The sequence below is a fragment of the Siniperca chuatsi genome, linkage group LG6, assembly GCF_020085105.1.
Source record: "Siniperca chuatsi isolate FFG_IHB_CAS linkage group LG6, ASM2008510v1, whole genome shotgun sequence".
NCBI classification, from domain to species: Eukaryota; Metazoa; Chordata; class Actinopteri; order Centrarchiformes; family Sinipercidae; genus Siniperca; species Siniperca chuatsi.
Genome location: NC_058047.1, coordinates 29,590,071 through 29,606,087, shown reverse-complemented (window position 1 = coordinate 29,606,087; position 16,017 = coordinate 29,590,071). Strand labels below are relative to the sequence as shown.

The 16,017-nt window shown below is 40.5% G+C and overlaps 1 protein-coding gene across 1 annotated transcript in view; it reads right to left on the bottom strand.

The window, feature by feature from the left end:
* Positions 1-1,008: 1,008 nt before the first annotated feature.
* Positions 1,009-16,017, bottom strand: part of rfc4 (replication factor C (activator 1) 4) — a 32,073-nt gene continuing 17,064 nt past the window's right edge. The window contains exons 6-11 of the mRNA XM_044199650.1: positions 13,389-13,532; positions 11,854-11,974; positions 4,943-5,068; positions 4,718-4,798; positions 4,285-4,398; positions 1,009-1,424 (exon numbers count right to left, since the gene is read on the bottom strand). Coding sequence (XP_044055585.1) covers positions 1,329-1,424; positions 4,285-4,398; positions 4,718-4,798; positions 4,943-5,068; positions 11,854-11,974; positions 13,389-13,532 — 682 coding nt within the window. The 3' untranslated portion in view covers positions 1,009-1,328. The remainder of the gene's footprint in view (positions 1,425-4,284; positions 4,399-4,717; positions 4,799-4,942; positions 5,069-11,853; positions 11,975-13,388; positions 13,533-16,017) is intronic.

Genomic DNA, 16,017 nt, shown 5'->3' with positions numbered 1-16,017 from the left:
CTCATTCAGAGCAGATTATACTGATGTATGTTTTGCTGCTGTGAGTCCGTCTGCAGACGCTTGATGTAAACCTACAGAAAGACAAGTGGTTGCCTTGAGTGTTTCTTTATTCCGCAGAAATTGCCACTACAGTTTGCAGTTGTAAACTTTACTGTTGCTGCTCTAGAAACATTATTTAGTTATATTTAAAATATAAATCAATTCTAATCCTGTTCTGAATTTATTTTATTAAAATGATAATTTCAAAAACCCCAATTCTTTAGTAATGAAAAATAACCGGTAAGAACCGGTCCGATAAGAGTTTGGATAAGATAAAATCCTAACAATACCCACCCCTTTAGGTAGTTAGTGGCTTCACCCTGACTTTGGGAGGATGAGCAAGTCGCAGTTTAAATGCCTTCACTATAAGCCTTGTATAACCACTGTTATGATTACTATTTTTATGGCACACAGTGCGATCACACACAAAAATGTGATGGATTACTTCAGGACATCACACATTATGTCAACAGTGAGCATATTTGTTTTACTTCTTTTCTTGCTAATGCCTATGAGTGTAATGTGTGTGATATGTAAAAAGCACCTAAGACCTCCAGAAACCTAGGGAAAACCCTGAATGTTTATTAAATTGTATACTAGAGCAGAATTTTTTTTTTCCAAACGGCACAAAGTTCTTATAGATCTAGCCCCCTAATTTTGCTCACAAAATGCACCAGATTGATGCATTTAACTTTACAATGTATGCACCCAGACCCCCCTAGAGGCTCCGACATCCATCCACCACAGTCTCACAAAATCCTGTGGGAAACACTATACTGTATATATGGTTTTTGTTTTTATTCTAGTTTTAAATATTTGTATATATGTACTGTGTGTGTACCATGAATGGAGCTACAACCTTTGATCAACACTGGGTCAGATGATACATTTGCATTGCTGAAGTTGCTCTTGCTGTGGATTTAGTGTATGTCATGTGCAATGACTTTAAGGAAACAAACACTGAAAAGATACGAAAAACTATTTATTACTTTCCAAAATGCAAAAAGTGTACAAAGATCTAAGAAGATGTAAGTAGTTACATGAATGAAAAGGAATAAAGAGACATCGGATGGGTGATTAAACAATAACAGAGATTTTGAAAGCAAGTTCACATAGTTGTGTCTTATTTATTGAAGTGCTCATCTGGTCTCTGACAGTAAACAACACCACTATCATCTCGTATCCTCTGGTGGACATCCCTAAAAGCAACTCTGAACAAACTTAGCTGAATCTGAGTGAAGTGCTGATGTCTCAGTTGGTCCTGCTGGAAGCAGATGAGGCTTTGCTGCTTAGTTGTTCTGGGAGGCCTGCTGCATGATGACTGAGCACAGACTCAACATTTGCAGGTACTCATCTGCACCATCTGACAGGCACTTGCCCACAACCTGAACCAGAGAGGAAACACAAGCACAAACTGGATTTATAAAAGGTATGTCCATCTGAAGGACATTAACGTTTACATGACATATAAAAGTGTATTATGGCCCGAATAAAATCTGTGAAATGATCGACTGGTATGTTGGATTATTTTTGCAATAACCCAGATACTGCTCATCAAATGTTTCCTCTTAGTACTGAGTAACACCTTAAAATTAAAAACTTTTCAGGGAAGGCTTGATGTTCAACTATAGCCTAGACCCAGCTGCTGTGTTTTAGAGCTCCGCAGGGCATCTGATGTTCAAGGCCACAGAGTGTTGTATTGCTTTATGTTTAATCACTTAAATATTTACAAACAACATATTTCACCATATATGGAGTAAACACTACTCTAATGTAAGTGTAAACGAAATGCAGTCATATGTAATTACAGATTTAAAATGTGTCATATCTGCCTCCGCATTAAGTCACAGTAGTTTATTGATAATCTGTCCAATTTATTAGTTTGTTCAAACTCTTCATCCCATTTGTGTCTTCCAGTTGATTTTGAAGGCTTGTCAGTAAATCACATGTGAATTCTATCATTAATGACAAATCAAACAAGGGTAATGGTAAATGGACTGTACTTATATAGTGCCTTTCTAGTCTTTTTGACTACTCAAAGCCCTTCAAGGGGAGATTTAACAATTGTGGTTATACCATAGACTGTATAAAAGAAGTCGACGTAGCCACTGTGACGTCACTCATTGGTTGGTGGACTACTGTTTTGAAGCCTCAAGTTTGGCATGTTGGCTGTTGCCATCTTGTTTTTTTGGAACCAGAAGTGACCATATTTGGACGACAAGGTGGAGCTGGGGAGGGTTACGGATTGTTACGCCTCTATCCTTATATACAGGTCAGCATGGTAGCGACTCGTCAATCACAAGGTAGCCACGCCCTAAAGCATACCCTGCTTTATCGTCTAGTTTACTTTAATGGGACCATAATTTTAAAAATTAACATTGTGGTATAGTGAAGACTTGAAACTAGCGATTGAGACCATAAACTCATTAGGAAAATGTTTACTGAGGTAATAAATCAAGTGAGAAGTAGGGTCATTTTGTCATTGACTTCTATACAGACTTCTTTTTGCAACCAGTGGAGTCGACACCTGCTGGCTATTAGAAAGAATGCAGGTTTAAGGCACCGCATTGGCTTCACCTTTCAGACCCGGAGGTTCCCGCTTGGGTTATAAATTGCGTCATGTCAATTTCAAGAGTCGCATTTGCCCAATAGAAGTAATTCATATCTATAATTTTACCTTTTCAACTTAATGGTTTTGAGCCAGGACTTCCAGTATTTGAAACAAGAAAAACAAGGGTGTGCCAAATTTAGTAGGCTACACCTGTTATTTCATTGTGTCATATACATATCAGTACCAGATCAGATTTGGTAATGGCAGATATTCGATATTAAAAAGGACTCAGATAGGGATCAGGGCCAACAATTTGACTGGCACACCCCTACGAGCCAGTCTTCTGTGTTCCTATTTGCTAAGTCATAAAAATTAATTTATAGCATTCCCTTACATTAGTTGTGCAGCTTCATTGGATGTCTGATCCAGCTGCAGTTCAGCTGAACCTAAGCTTGACATGAGTCAGTCCTGCATAGCACATAATGTAGCTACATCATTTGTATTTTGTTACATCTGGCCCCTGCATCTTTTTTTCTTCCGAATTTTAGTAAGTTCTCTCTCTCCTGCAAAAACATAGCAACCAGGTTATATCGCTGTCTCTATCTCTCTGCTGTCTGTCAGGTCTGTGTGTCTGTTTGACGGAGGGCGGGGCTGAGCTACACACACACAAACAGAGCAGAGGCAGACAGGATGAGGCATTTCTTCGGCTGCATCATTCACACAAAATCCGGCAATGCAGCTCTTTCCCGCAGGGTTTTGCGGAGGTGTGACCCTGTGTATTTGTGTTTTAGAATGTAACCGCCGTGAAACAATTTGAAAATTACTTTTTATTTATCTGATTCACTGCTTTGTTCTTGCTGACGCCGCTCCCTCTCCTCTTTCACTCTCTAGCTGCCTCAACCATGGCTGCGCTCTCTCTCTGTGCATAGGGCCAACTTACGTTTACAAACAGCAACCAACAAATCCTACTAATTCTGCCTGTACATAACAAAAAAAAGACCAATTTAATTCGATGAATCACTTTATTCAAATTGAAAATTTTGTTGAGGATATTTTTTTGTTTTTTTAGGACGATGACGTCATAAAATATGACAACAGACATTCAAAGCTTCATTCGAAAACCTCAATAGAATCTTCAAATGTAAAAAAATTACATTTGGTACAGCCCTATCAATTAGACAAGAACTTAAAAATTCTCAGGCCCAGTTGGTGATTACCAAACTAATTTCAACCTAATAACAGCCCTGCATTTGCTCCTCTTATGCGGTCAGCTTTTCTTCACACATCCTCACTTCAATATAACCGATTACACATTTGCCTTTACTTTTCCCACCTTGTAAAAATTCAGGTTTTATCTGTTGCCAATATTGTGACATACTGCCCTAATTAGATATTGTAAAGTGAGCGTATAATGTGATCAATCTGTCAATCATTGCCACCTGTTGAGATGGATAAGGCAGACCCTGATGCATCTCATGTCTTGGTCTTCTCACTCATTAAATACGTGGCCTTTACTGTGTGAATTAGTGCCTCTGCTCCTGAAACTTGATATTGTATTTAATAAAAGTGTAATAATCCCTGTTTGTCATCACTGCAGCCACACAATTACAATATTAATTAACAAATAAAACAGCAAGTCAAACAGGAGCCAAAACTTCGGCCAGGATCCCTGAAGCTCCACCAAAATCACTTACTGCCATCTTCTCTGTGATGGCTGACTTCTGCTTGTCACTCAGGTCCTGCTCTATGATAGACTCATGGAGCTGACTCAGAATCTGTGTGGCTGCATAGCCTTCATCCACCATGCTCTGAAAGAGGAGACATTCAACATGAATGAATGTGAAAGAATGTGACTTACAGGGAGTGAGTGAAAGCCAGCACAATACGCATTCACTGCATTTCAACATCAGGGATACATCACAGATGACAATGGCTTTTTGGTCATCTTTTAAATGTTGTCTTTATTTTTCATGATTAAATATTTAAAGTCTTTGGCCTGAAACTTTCAGCCTGAAATATTTAGTTTCGAACATCAACAAGAAAACAAATGCATGTCACACAAACCAAAGTGCTGCAAATTTAAAACACAAACACAGGGACAAAGCACTGACATGTCAGAATACCTACCCTGACTGCAACCTCTAGTTTCTCAAATGTTCCTTTGAAGCAGATCTGGAGCAAGTTGTCAATCATCTTGGGAGGGATGACCTATAAGAGTACAACAACAGAGTGACATGACTGGATTATATTAAGGCGAGGTTTCAGGTGAGCAGGACGTTTTAACTACAGTTGATAAATCATCCATCATCAGTCCCTCCAGTCTCCTATATGAGACAAAGAAGTATGTCTCACCCCGGCTATTTCAATGACAGCGCGTTCTGTGATCTCCTTGTTGATGTTGAGGCGCGCTGCACTCTGGAGGAAGGTGATGGCTTTCCGCAGGTCTCCCTCAGACACCCTCACCAATGCTGCTATACTCTAGATGAACAGAAATAGTCATCACACATTGACTATACCAGCTGTGCAAAGAAAGCAGTGGGAGTTCTCTGCCAGACCTGAAGCCTAAACGAATCTTCAGACAGCAGCACTACATCGGAAGTACATTAGGAAAGGATCTCTTTGTGGCCTGTATCGACAGGAGGAATGATTACAGCAAGTAAAACCTGTTTCAATGTTCATATAGGCAGCTGATTACTGTTTTAAGACAGATTTTACTTGTCTTCACTTGACAGAAAAATTGTGAACCTATTCTTTAATCCGAACTGTAGCGTAAATCAATATGGATGATGATGACATTTTGAATCTTTTATTGATAAAAGAATTAACCTTCCCTGAAGTAGTTGTTCACATGACCTCTGAGTAATAAAACAGACCCAGCCAGTCCTCAGAGAAGACGCTAATGGAAGTTAAAAGGTGGGGTATGAGATTCTAATCCATATACATATATATACATATACATACATATACATATATATACATATACATACATATACATATATACATATACATATATATATGTATGTATGTATTTATGTATGTATATATATGTGTGTAGTAGGTGTTTGGTGTTACTGGGACAACTGGAACTCCACAAATGAATTACTTAATTTGTGTGACCTAAACATAACTTTTATTATGAAATGTGAGCCATCGAACTCAGTCTCCTCTAGTTATTTACACCTATGTATGTACTCCACCCATGGACCCAGCTTTCAGCTACCATTGGTCAGTGTAACCTATGACCCGTGATGTCACCAGGTCAATAAAAGGGTCAGCTGGTTTTTGTCACTCTCTCTTTCTCCTGGACTCGTCTTCACTGCAGCTGCTGCAGCTGTCTCCCGCTCAGTGTCGCCTGCTAAATGAGCAGACACACCAACCTCTGTTTTTAACAGCAGAAGGCGAGGGCCTGTTTAGAGCAGAGCTGCTAACTCTGTAAGGACAACAAAGGAGATCAGAACATGGACTGCACAGCAAAGACTGCATTTTCATCATTCGAAGCACAACTTTTCCCAGCCTGGCAAATCAGCTAAGGATCGCCAACTAACAAAACAGCACGCCAAACAACCCCTCTCTTTCAAAGACTGGTAACGTTGAACTGGACTAGCACGGCACGGCTAAGCACAGGATTGCTTACTCATGCAAACTATCTTCTTCCTTAACTTGGCACCGGAATCTCACACAAACTCTTTCTCAAACATTGCTAAAGACGCCATCTTGGACATGCGTCCATCACTTTGTCAGCCATATTGTTTCGTAGTTTTCCTTTGTCCAATGCCATGTGGCCACCATTTTGAATTGATTGAAACAGTCTAGCCAGCTACTAGCTAGCTAACTTTAGCCAGGCGCTACCCTGGCTATGTGTGAGTATATTATTTTTTGATAAAATAATATACTCACTGATAATGCTACATTTTGAACAACAAATCCGTGTTGAAATCGGCAGAAGAGCTAGTTAGTTGTTACCAGCTGGTGAGCAGCAGAGTCCTGCGGTTTGTTTACAGTTAACGGAGCTAAACACTGGGTCCGCTCCATTTCAGTGTGCCGGTGCACAACTTAATGGTGAGGGCTAAGATAACTGTTTAAATGGAGTGTAATACAATTACGTGGCAGCAACCACATAATTGTCAGCTGACACAAACAACAATGTCGACCTACAGGATAAAAGCCATGTAATGTTCACAATATGATTTTATGTAAGCCTGAATGACATTCAGTAGTTCTCTCTTATCAATCTCTTGATTTGTTTGTGTTTGTATGGGCCATGTGGTCGTGGTGACGTAAACGCAGCTGCTGAGTTACTAAATTGTGTCCTATTTAATTTTTTTTAATTCTGTTTATGACAGAATACAGATAATTTTTCAGGTTTTGTTTTAAACCTATTTCTTTGAATGGAGCAAAATAAATATAATTATTTATTTCCTCAACATTTTAATGGTGTTTTTATTATGCCACTAACAACTAACAACTATAGATGATACTAACAAAGTAAAGAAACATCTTGATTTTGGGACGGTTTACATTCACTTTGGGACAGTTAAAATTGTTTTTTGGGACGCTTGTGAAAAAAGTCACACACATCTATATAAAGTACATTTTAGTCAGAGTTCCAGATTGATAGTTTAATATATTTTATGAGACTAAATTAATTTAATTGGCGTTTTCCCTTCTTTAAAGGGTGGTGACCTGAGGAACTTTATTAATTTAAGTCATTATTATTATCTTTGATAATTCAATTCAATTTTATTACTATAGCACCAATTCATAACAGAAGTTCTCACTGCACTTTTTCTATAAAAGCAAGTCTAGGCCGTACTCTTAATAATATTAATTACAGAGACCCAACAAATCCCACCAAGAGCAAGCACTTGGTGACAGTGGCAAGGAAAAACTTGCTTTTAAGAGGCAGAAATCTTGAGCAGAACCAGACTCAGGGTGGGCAGCCATCTGCCTCAACTGGTTGGGTTGAGAGACAGAGACAGAGCAGGACGAAAGAGAGCATACAGTAGCACAATGCAAATTCCACACGAATTTTAAAATAATAATAATAATAGTAATAATGGTAGAGGTAATATTAAAGTGGTCATATTATGCTTATTTTCAGGTTTCTAATTTTATTTTGGGGTTGTACCAGAATAGGTTTACATGGTTTAATAATTAAATAAATAAATAAATAAATTTAGACAGAGTGAAACCTCTCTTTAGAGTTGTAGCGGCAGGTTGCAGTGACAGGTTCCCAGGAATGGACGGCCTGGATGATGAACAGATGGTTAGTGGGGTAAATGGCATGGTGGGTGAAAAGAAGACAGATCTGGACCCTTTGCCTGCAACTGCACAAAAAGAAGTATTTATAGGAGTTTTGGAAAGCCCATGTCTTGTCTCAGTGATAGAATGTCCTGATGGAGCTGGAGGTGTTCAACATGTTTATAGACCATGGAAGATAACAGAACCACAGGGTATTACTGACAAACTTCCAGTGCCTAAGAACAATGGGTGTTTGCAAATGCCCTGGAGAAGATGGTGGCACAGTGCAGACCTACTTCAGCAGAACTGGAACATGTGTAACTAAAATGGCTCTTGACTGGGGAGAAGTCAAACCTGCTAATTGGGACTGAACTGCTCCATGGAATATTGCAAATGCCTCTGCTTACCATACTCAGCTAAGAGCTTTGCGTCAACCACTAGAGACACAATTTAAACCAGTCATAAATATGTCAACTGTGAATGCATGTGTGCAAAAACGAGGAGGGATGTTTGATGATTATTTCTCCAGGAAACTCCAAGTTTTCAACATGCACAGTGGCAATGAACAACCAACCAATACCACTGATGACAGCGTGTGGGAGAGACAGTTTGTTCAGACATTACTGGATGGCCTGTGCCCAGAGGTCAGAGCCATTTTTGTTAGGCACTGTGTGGCATGGCAGAGTACCAGACTGAATGACATCAAAAACATACTGTATACATGCTGAGACTGTGGTTGACGATGAAAGAAATCAACAAATGAAGAAATCCAAAGCAACAGCTGAGAAGCTTCAGATGCTCCAGCTGACAGAAGTAGAGGAGGAGACAGAATGAGAGGTCGTGGACTAGGTTGAGGTAGGAACTTCCTCTCCAACAGCAGAGAAGGAAGTGATGGCTGTTGGAAGTGTGGTCAAATGGGTCACTGGGCTAGAAATTGCACTGCCACAGTGTCAGAAGCGTGGGATGGCGAACAAAGGACGTCACGCTCACCACCTGGTAATGTGTCTGTAAACAGACCATTTGGAGGCAGGAACCATCCATCACAAATATCATGAATCCCTGTGCACGTCTTAAATCCTGCCACTGTTTGTCAGGAGGAGAGTGAAAACCCCCAAATGAATAATTCTGAAGATATTGACTTATTTTATCCTTCTCTCTGCTGCAAGTCTGAATAACTCCCAGTCAGATTATAGTTCATGGTACCACATATGAAATGTTGGCAGACACAGGAGCCACTGAGTCATCACTGAGATCAACAACAGAAGCCTTTCACATGTCTCAAAGAACTAAAACATGCATTGGAGTTTCAGGAACACCTATAAAGTATGGAGTAACTAAGTTGTGTCCAGTCAAATGCGAAGACTTCAGTGTTTCAAATATACACCATACATTTGTTATTGTTCCAAAATGTCCAGTGAATCTGGCAGGTAGAGACTTGCTTGCTTGATGACTTGATGTGCTTTGGGCCTGACCATTGACTGTACTGAAAATAAGACGGTGTAGTCCCTGTACTGAAAATGGCTTAGTAAGGGCTTAGAAAATCTGACTATATCGATGACCCTTTGAATGTTATGGTATGCCACTCCCCAACAGCTCCTAAGTAGGATTATTGTTGGAACATTGACCCTTCTTCAGCTACACAAGGTTTGCATGATTTTGATGAGGCCCATAGTGATTAAACACTCATGAAACATGATTTATGCACTTGTAATTGCATATCTCATGTAGGGCAGGAAGGTGTAGATAAACAGTTTGAAAAAGAGTGGGATAAGCAAACACACGAAGAAAGGTTATAAGGTAATGGTATTGTGATCAGAGGATTTTACTGTTTTGCACGTTGACTTAAATGAGATGTAGAGGAAAGTGTTGTGGAATGTTGGCGTCCCTCATGTTCTGGCTAGATCATTAGCACTTTCAGATTATGATGTAGCAATGGCATTACAAGACATGGGAATGTCCCACTGTGACACTGATCTAGTCACAAATCAAAGGGTGAACTACAGGGAGGGAGTCACCATCCATTTTTTCCACTGCATGTTTAGTGCTCACAGAACAGTCCAATTAGATCCAGATCTATCTGTCACCATGGTCCATAAATTTGTGATGGACACTCTTGAGTCTAAAAATACTCATCCGGCATTGGAAGGCACTCCCAAACAGCTGTGGGCCACTCATAAGTATGATGTTGGTTTGTTCAAGGATGCCACTTCGTGGGTTGTGGTTCCTAAATCCGATTACAGGCCTAATAAATGACAGTATCCTCTGAGACGCAATGCGTAAGAAGGCATGACTCCCATTCATTGAGCAATTCTTAAAGGATAAAATTATTGTTCCATGCCCAATGTCCATGTACCACTCTACTTCTTCCAGTGAAAAAAGCTGATGGCAAATCTTGGCAACCTGTTCATGATCTGCGTGCTGTAAACGAGGCTGTTTGCCCGTGCACCTGTTGTACCCAACCCAGCTTCAATTTTGTCTTCTGTGCCTGGTAACGCAAAGTGGTTCACTGTAATCGATTTGGCCAATGCTTTCTTTAGCATCCCAGTCGATCCTGCATCGCAATACTGGTTTGCTTTTACCTTTAAAGGCATGAAGTATGCTTGGGCGTGAGAGCCACAAGGATTTTCTAAATCTCCGTCTGTATATTCAGCTGCACTGCAGGAAAATTTGGCAGGTCTTGTAATTCCTAAAGGAAGCACTTTGATTTAGTATGTGGATGATTTGCTTGTTTGTTCCACATCTGAAGAAAATTGCATTGCCGATATGAATGCCCTATTGAAATATTTGGCTTTTTGGCACAAAGTGCCGCTAGAAAAACTCCTGCTGGTAAAACAACAAGTGCACTACTTAGGACGTGAGATCTCACATAATAAACGAGCAACTGGAAAAGACAATTCAAATGGTGTTGTCAATGCCAAAACCAGTGACAAAAAAAACAAGAGTTGTCCTTTTTAGGATGCACAGGTTATTGCAGAAATTGGATTTGTGATTATGCTAAATCTAATAATGAGATAAACGCAGTACTATGGCTATCATTATTGACATCAACATGAATATTAAAATCACCTGCAATAATTACTTTCTGTTTTAAGGACTAAACTTGATAAAAACAATTCAGATAAAAATTCAGAATAAGAACAAGGCTTTCAAATAAGTTATAATTTAGTTTAGGTTTAGGGTTGATTAATAGGCTTGAGCTGAAATTTAAATGATGGCACCTACATTTGGTGCCCCTTTAAACCATTGTAATTCCTTACAGTGTCTATCAGCAACTGAGGAGGCCAAACTTTTAAAACATGGGAGCACATTAGCCCCGCAACATGCCAACGCCAAGTTCAACAAGCTAACCTGGAAAAAAAAGTAAAGCAACATAAAAATGGCAAGACGTACAGCTTCCTAGTTTGAAGTCGGTATCGATCCATCCTTGAGCTTCAGTTCTGAAGCAAATCCTGTTTTGTACTAGCCCTTGTTGAGAAAGCAGTCCGAAGTAAAATGGTTAACTTTGCGCACACATAAGAGTTTTCCAGTTTTTGAGGGGGCATTTCCATCAAAAATAAAGTTAATCCACTGGGTCCTTACTTCCTCAGATGGTGGGAGGATTTTGTGTTGGTTTTTGCAGCTATCAACAGAGATATCGGCATGCTTTGGTCGTAACCTTCCACATCTTACCGGAGTCAGCGTTAGCGAGGAAAATCGTAGTTACTGGATGTTGTGCCATCTTGCCACACCCAAACCCAATATCAGATAAAACATTTCACCACTTCTGATGTGTGTCATTTTTCATCAATTTTTATTATTTTTAAATTACTGTACTTCTTTTACATCAACAGTTGATTAGAGCTCTTAGAGTTCTCAACCTTTAAGATCCGAGTAGTCAATAGGGCCAGAATTAAAAGGAAACAATGAATCTTGTTTTTTCTTGGTTTGGATTTAATGAAACGAACTACAGGTGTGAAAAAACATCTTAAAACTTTCTTACAGGTCCACAATACAGCAATACTGTCATATTCTTTCTCTTTTACCTCTTTGGTGTACTTGAGATTCTCCTTCTCACAGATCTCCAGCAGGCGCTCTTCTTGGATCTGATTTGCTAGAGGTTTGAAGCGAAACTTGGAACATCTAGAGGTCAGAGGCTCAATAATCCTAGAGAACACACAGACACAAGGCTCTTCTCAGTTCTCAATTTCTTGCTACCTTTTCTCCTATCTCCTCCATCCTGCCTGTTCCCCGGAAATTGATTTCAGCGTGCCATCTTGAAGGATGTCTCAATTCCTAAAATGCATCTCAAGGAGAGTGGAATGAGGACAGAGGAGGCTTACCGGAGGAGCTATGAGCGAAGATGCACAGGTGTATCCTTTGCGGAAGTCTATTCAGCACCCGTGACGTATAAAAGAGGCTGACACACAACTGGAATATAAAAACCATGGCGGGGGCAGGACTCTACAGTGTTCCTTTTGTTTTCATAAGTTGTATTAGTTATTTAAGATAATCAAATGCGCGATCACTGTTTGTGTGGTGCCTCGTAAGGTGCTGTTCTAACCGCATTTCTTAATGACATTTCACCTTGAAATTACTTATGTTTTTATCATAGGATGTAGGCTACACCCAATTGAACTACTACGTTGTGACATGTTTACAAGCACACAAGCAAATAACTGCTAACGTCACATTATTATGTCAACAAGAATATTCTTTTGAATTTAGCACAAATTTGTTATATTGCCCATTATGTAGTCTGCAAATGTAATTCCAAACGTATAGTCCCATGGCAGCAGTTGCAATTACGTCTGTAGGCTACATTTGAGATCAATTTTACTTTTAATTTGTCATTTCTTACAGGGACTGATGATGAAATGTTCACCCCTATCAGGCTGAGGGCTAAAAATGATCACCTGTTTACAGGCAAAAACCACACAGTCAAAAATGCGTGGGATTGAGTTACTGAATTTCTGTAGGTTTTCTGTAGATTTATGTAGGTTAGCGCACGATACTGTAATCTGTGACTGTTGTTTTTCACATGCGCTATTAATGTCCATCGCAACCTCAAGTTGTTGCTACATGTCATAATGTTGACAGACATTTTTCTGGATTGAGAAGACTTCCGGATGGGAGCCGAAACGTCTTGATTCTGAAAACAGTGTCCAGATGACTACGACTGAAACCTTTTCTACGATTTTTCTGGATTGAGAAGATATGATCTATAGCCTTTATGTATTGGTGCTGCCAATTGGTATGCTCATCTGACGAGATCATAAAATACAGTGGTAGACTATAACAAAATAATGGACAGATGATGCAGCTGTGCCACACATCACATTTAATTTACGTTGCGTTAAAATGACGGCTCCGAAGCAAGGATGTCTCATTTTGTTAAATGTCTGTTGGCTTGTGTCTCTTCCTTGCCTCCTCCGCTCGCATCTCTAGTGGGAGGAACTAAGACGCGACGAGGAGGCGAGGAAAGGAACCGTGGATGTACAACCGAAATGAGAAAGTCCCACACAGCAGGGTCGGGATCAGTCACACAGAGAGTGTGTTTGTGTGTGATAAGTCAGCTGACCTGCTGATGTAGTTACAGATGAGGCAGAAGCGGGTGGTGCGGGATTCCTTCTCCATGGTCCGCCTGAGAGCAGCCTGAGCTGGTGCCGTCATGGAATCTGCCTCATCCAGGATGATGATCTTAAAAGGAGGACACGGCTTCCCACTACAAATACAGCAAAACAGAGTAAGTAGTTAACATTAGTTTGGAATTTAATGACAGAGAGATCTTGTAATAGCAAGAACAAACAAACTCTCTGATATAATAACATACAGATGCTATAAATAATTGTTTGGCGTCAATACTTGATCTGTGTATGATTGTTTGGACTGCATGATGAGAACAGTACACTGATAATGATGACATGGAACTACAAAACATCCTAGTGACTTATGTCCAGACTTCAGGGACACTCTTCTCCCCAGGTTGAGGAGCCTGACCCTGAAGACTGGATAAATAACTGATGCTCTTTTTCCTCTGTACTCATTCAGAGCAGATTATACTGATGTATGTTTTTGCTGCTGTGAGCCTGTCTGCAGACGCTTGAAGTAAACCTACAGAAAGACATGTGATTGCCTTGAGTGTTGCTTTATTCCGCAGAAATTGCCACTACAATTTGGCGTTGTCGGCATTTTCACTCGTGTGAGAGGACTTGGGCACTGGGAGCAGCAGGTTAAGACTGTGTATGGCTAGAGTCTGGAACTCTTTACCTCAACCTCCCCGGCAAGGAAGGGTGAAGACGAGGGGGCCTGCTGCCCTGAGTGTCCAAGGCTCACTCACCGCTGTGATCCAGTGAACCTAGTGGCTGTGGTAGCACTCTCTTTCTGGCGGGTTTATTCAAGTGGCCTGGGGTATACTGATTCTCGCTACTGTGAGGGGTGTGCGTGACAGACGTGTCAGGAGGGCAGGTCTGGGAGATTCGCTGTGTGAATCATTGCAGTATTTGGCCAAAATTTTCACTGTCAGACAGGGGTATTTCTTACAGACCGGTTCTTTTCTACAATTCTTTTCTACACACTCTTGCCTCACTCATTAGGTTCCCTCTTGGGTTATTTAAAGATTCGTAGTTTGGAAATCATCTTTAAAAAGCGGGGAGTGAATGTGTGAGGAAAAAAAACCCCAAAACAAAAAAAAATAATACAAAATAAATAATTAAAAAACGGAGTAAGTAAAAGGTGCGAATGCCAAACGGATGATCTGGGAAGGCAAAAAAACAGCCCGCTCTTAGAGGCATTGAAGGGTTAATTTTTTTTGTTTTCAAGTGAGTCTGTAAACTATCTAATTGTTTTTCCCCTAGCAGCCAGCTTCAAGGTCTGTTTTTTTCTTTCCTCTTAACAGTGGCAGAAGCGCTCCTAAGAATGCAGCCAAAATATTAAAAAGCACAAAGAGGCCATTTTAAACATTGAACGAAGTTATGGTAGTTGGGGAATCCGGGTTAAAGAATAAATATGGGTTCTAACAATAGCAAAACTTCCGAGAATGAAAAATCAAATCTGCTATCACCTATGTTGAAATCCCCTAATATAAACTACATGATTACCAATTATGTTAAGAACAGCATTGACCAGCTTGACATCTGGGTAAAAGAATTTGGGTTTCCATCAATCGGCACCTTCTCTCTCAGACAGATAGAAATATTAAGAGGCAAATTAGAAGAGAAAGAACAAGTCACTCAAAAGAAAAGAAATAGGCAAGTTCAAGCAGACTGGAAGGCTTATGCTTGTTGGCAACAAGAAGCACATATCAGCGATAAAAAAATAAATAAGGCAGGGACAGATCCACCAAACATCTCTGTGTCTCAGTATGTCCCACAGTGTGCCAAGCTGGATCTGGACCTGGACTCGGCCCCTGTCAAAGGAAGTCAGCCTCAACAACGAGCAGCAGCAGCTACAGCAGGAGAGGCACAGCCACCAACTGCGGCTTCAATATACCTGGATGAGGCAACAGGAGGACAAGGATCATTCATTCCCGCACCTCCAACACCCAAAGAGGCCTACAAATCACATTGGGGTGGCCCAAACACCCCCTATTGCCTTTCCAGCCCTCATCGCACTCGAAGCAACAAAGAATTCCAGCCCAGATCAAACTCCTGCACCTCCTTAAAAGTGATTGCACTGATAATGGAGGTAGCAGCAGGAGATGGGATCTCACAACTGATTTTCAGACCACGGCCATATGCTGACCTGTGTCTTTCCTACAGCGGATATAAGGCTGAGTGGGACCATGCTGATAACATACCATAAAAGCAGGCTGTCACTGACCTCTGTGACAAAATAAAGACTCTCTTTCCCCTGAGAATGGATTTGGGAACAGCCTGCAAACAAGAAGATGGTGAGACTGTAGTAGAGTATTTGGCCAGGCTCACAGACATCCATAATACACACAGCGAACTGAAAAAGCCTGAAGCTTTGGGGGGTAATAATACAATCACCCCCTGGGAAGTATATCTACGTGACCGTTTCATCAATGGCATCCACCCGGAGATTCCGGGCATGATGAAACGACTGTGTGACCAGGGAGTATGGTAACCTGGAGATCATAGAGAGACAGGCTATCCATGCAGAAATATTCCTCAAAGATGAGCAAAGGAAGAAAAGTACACAGCTGACGGACAGATGGCGCAGCTGAGGGAGTATGACAATCAGAACAG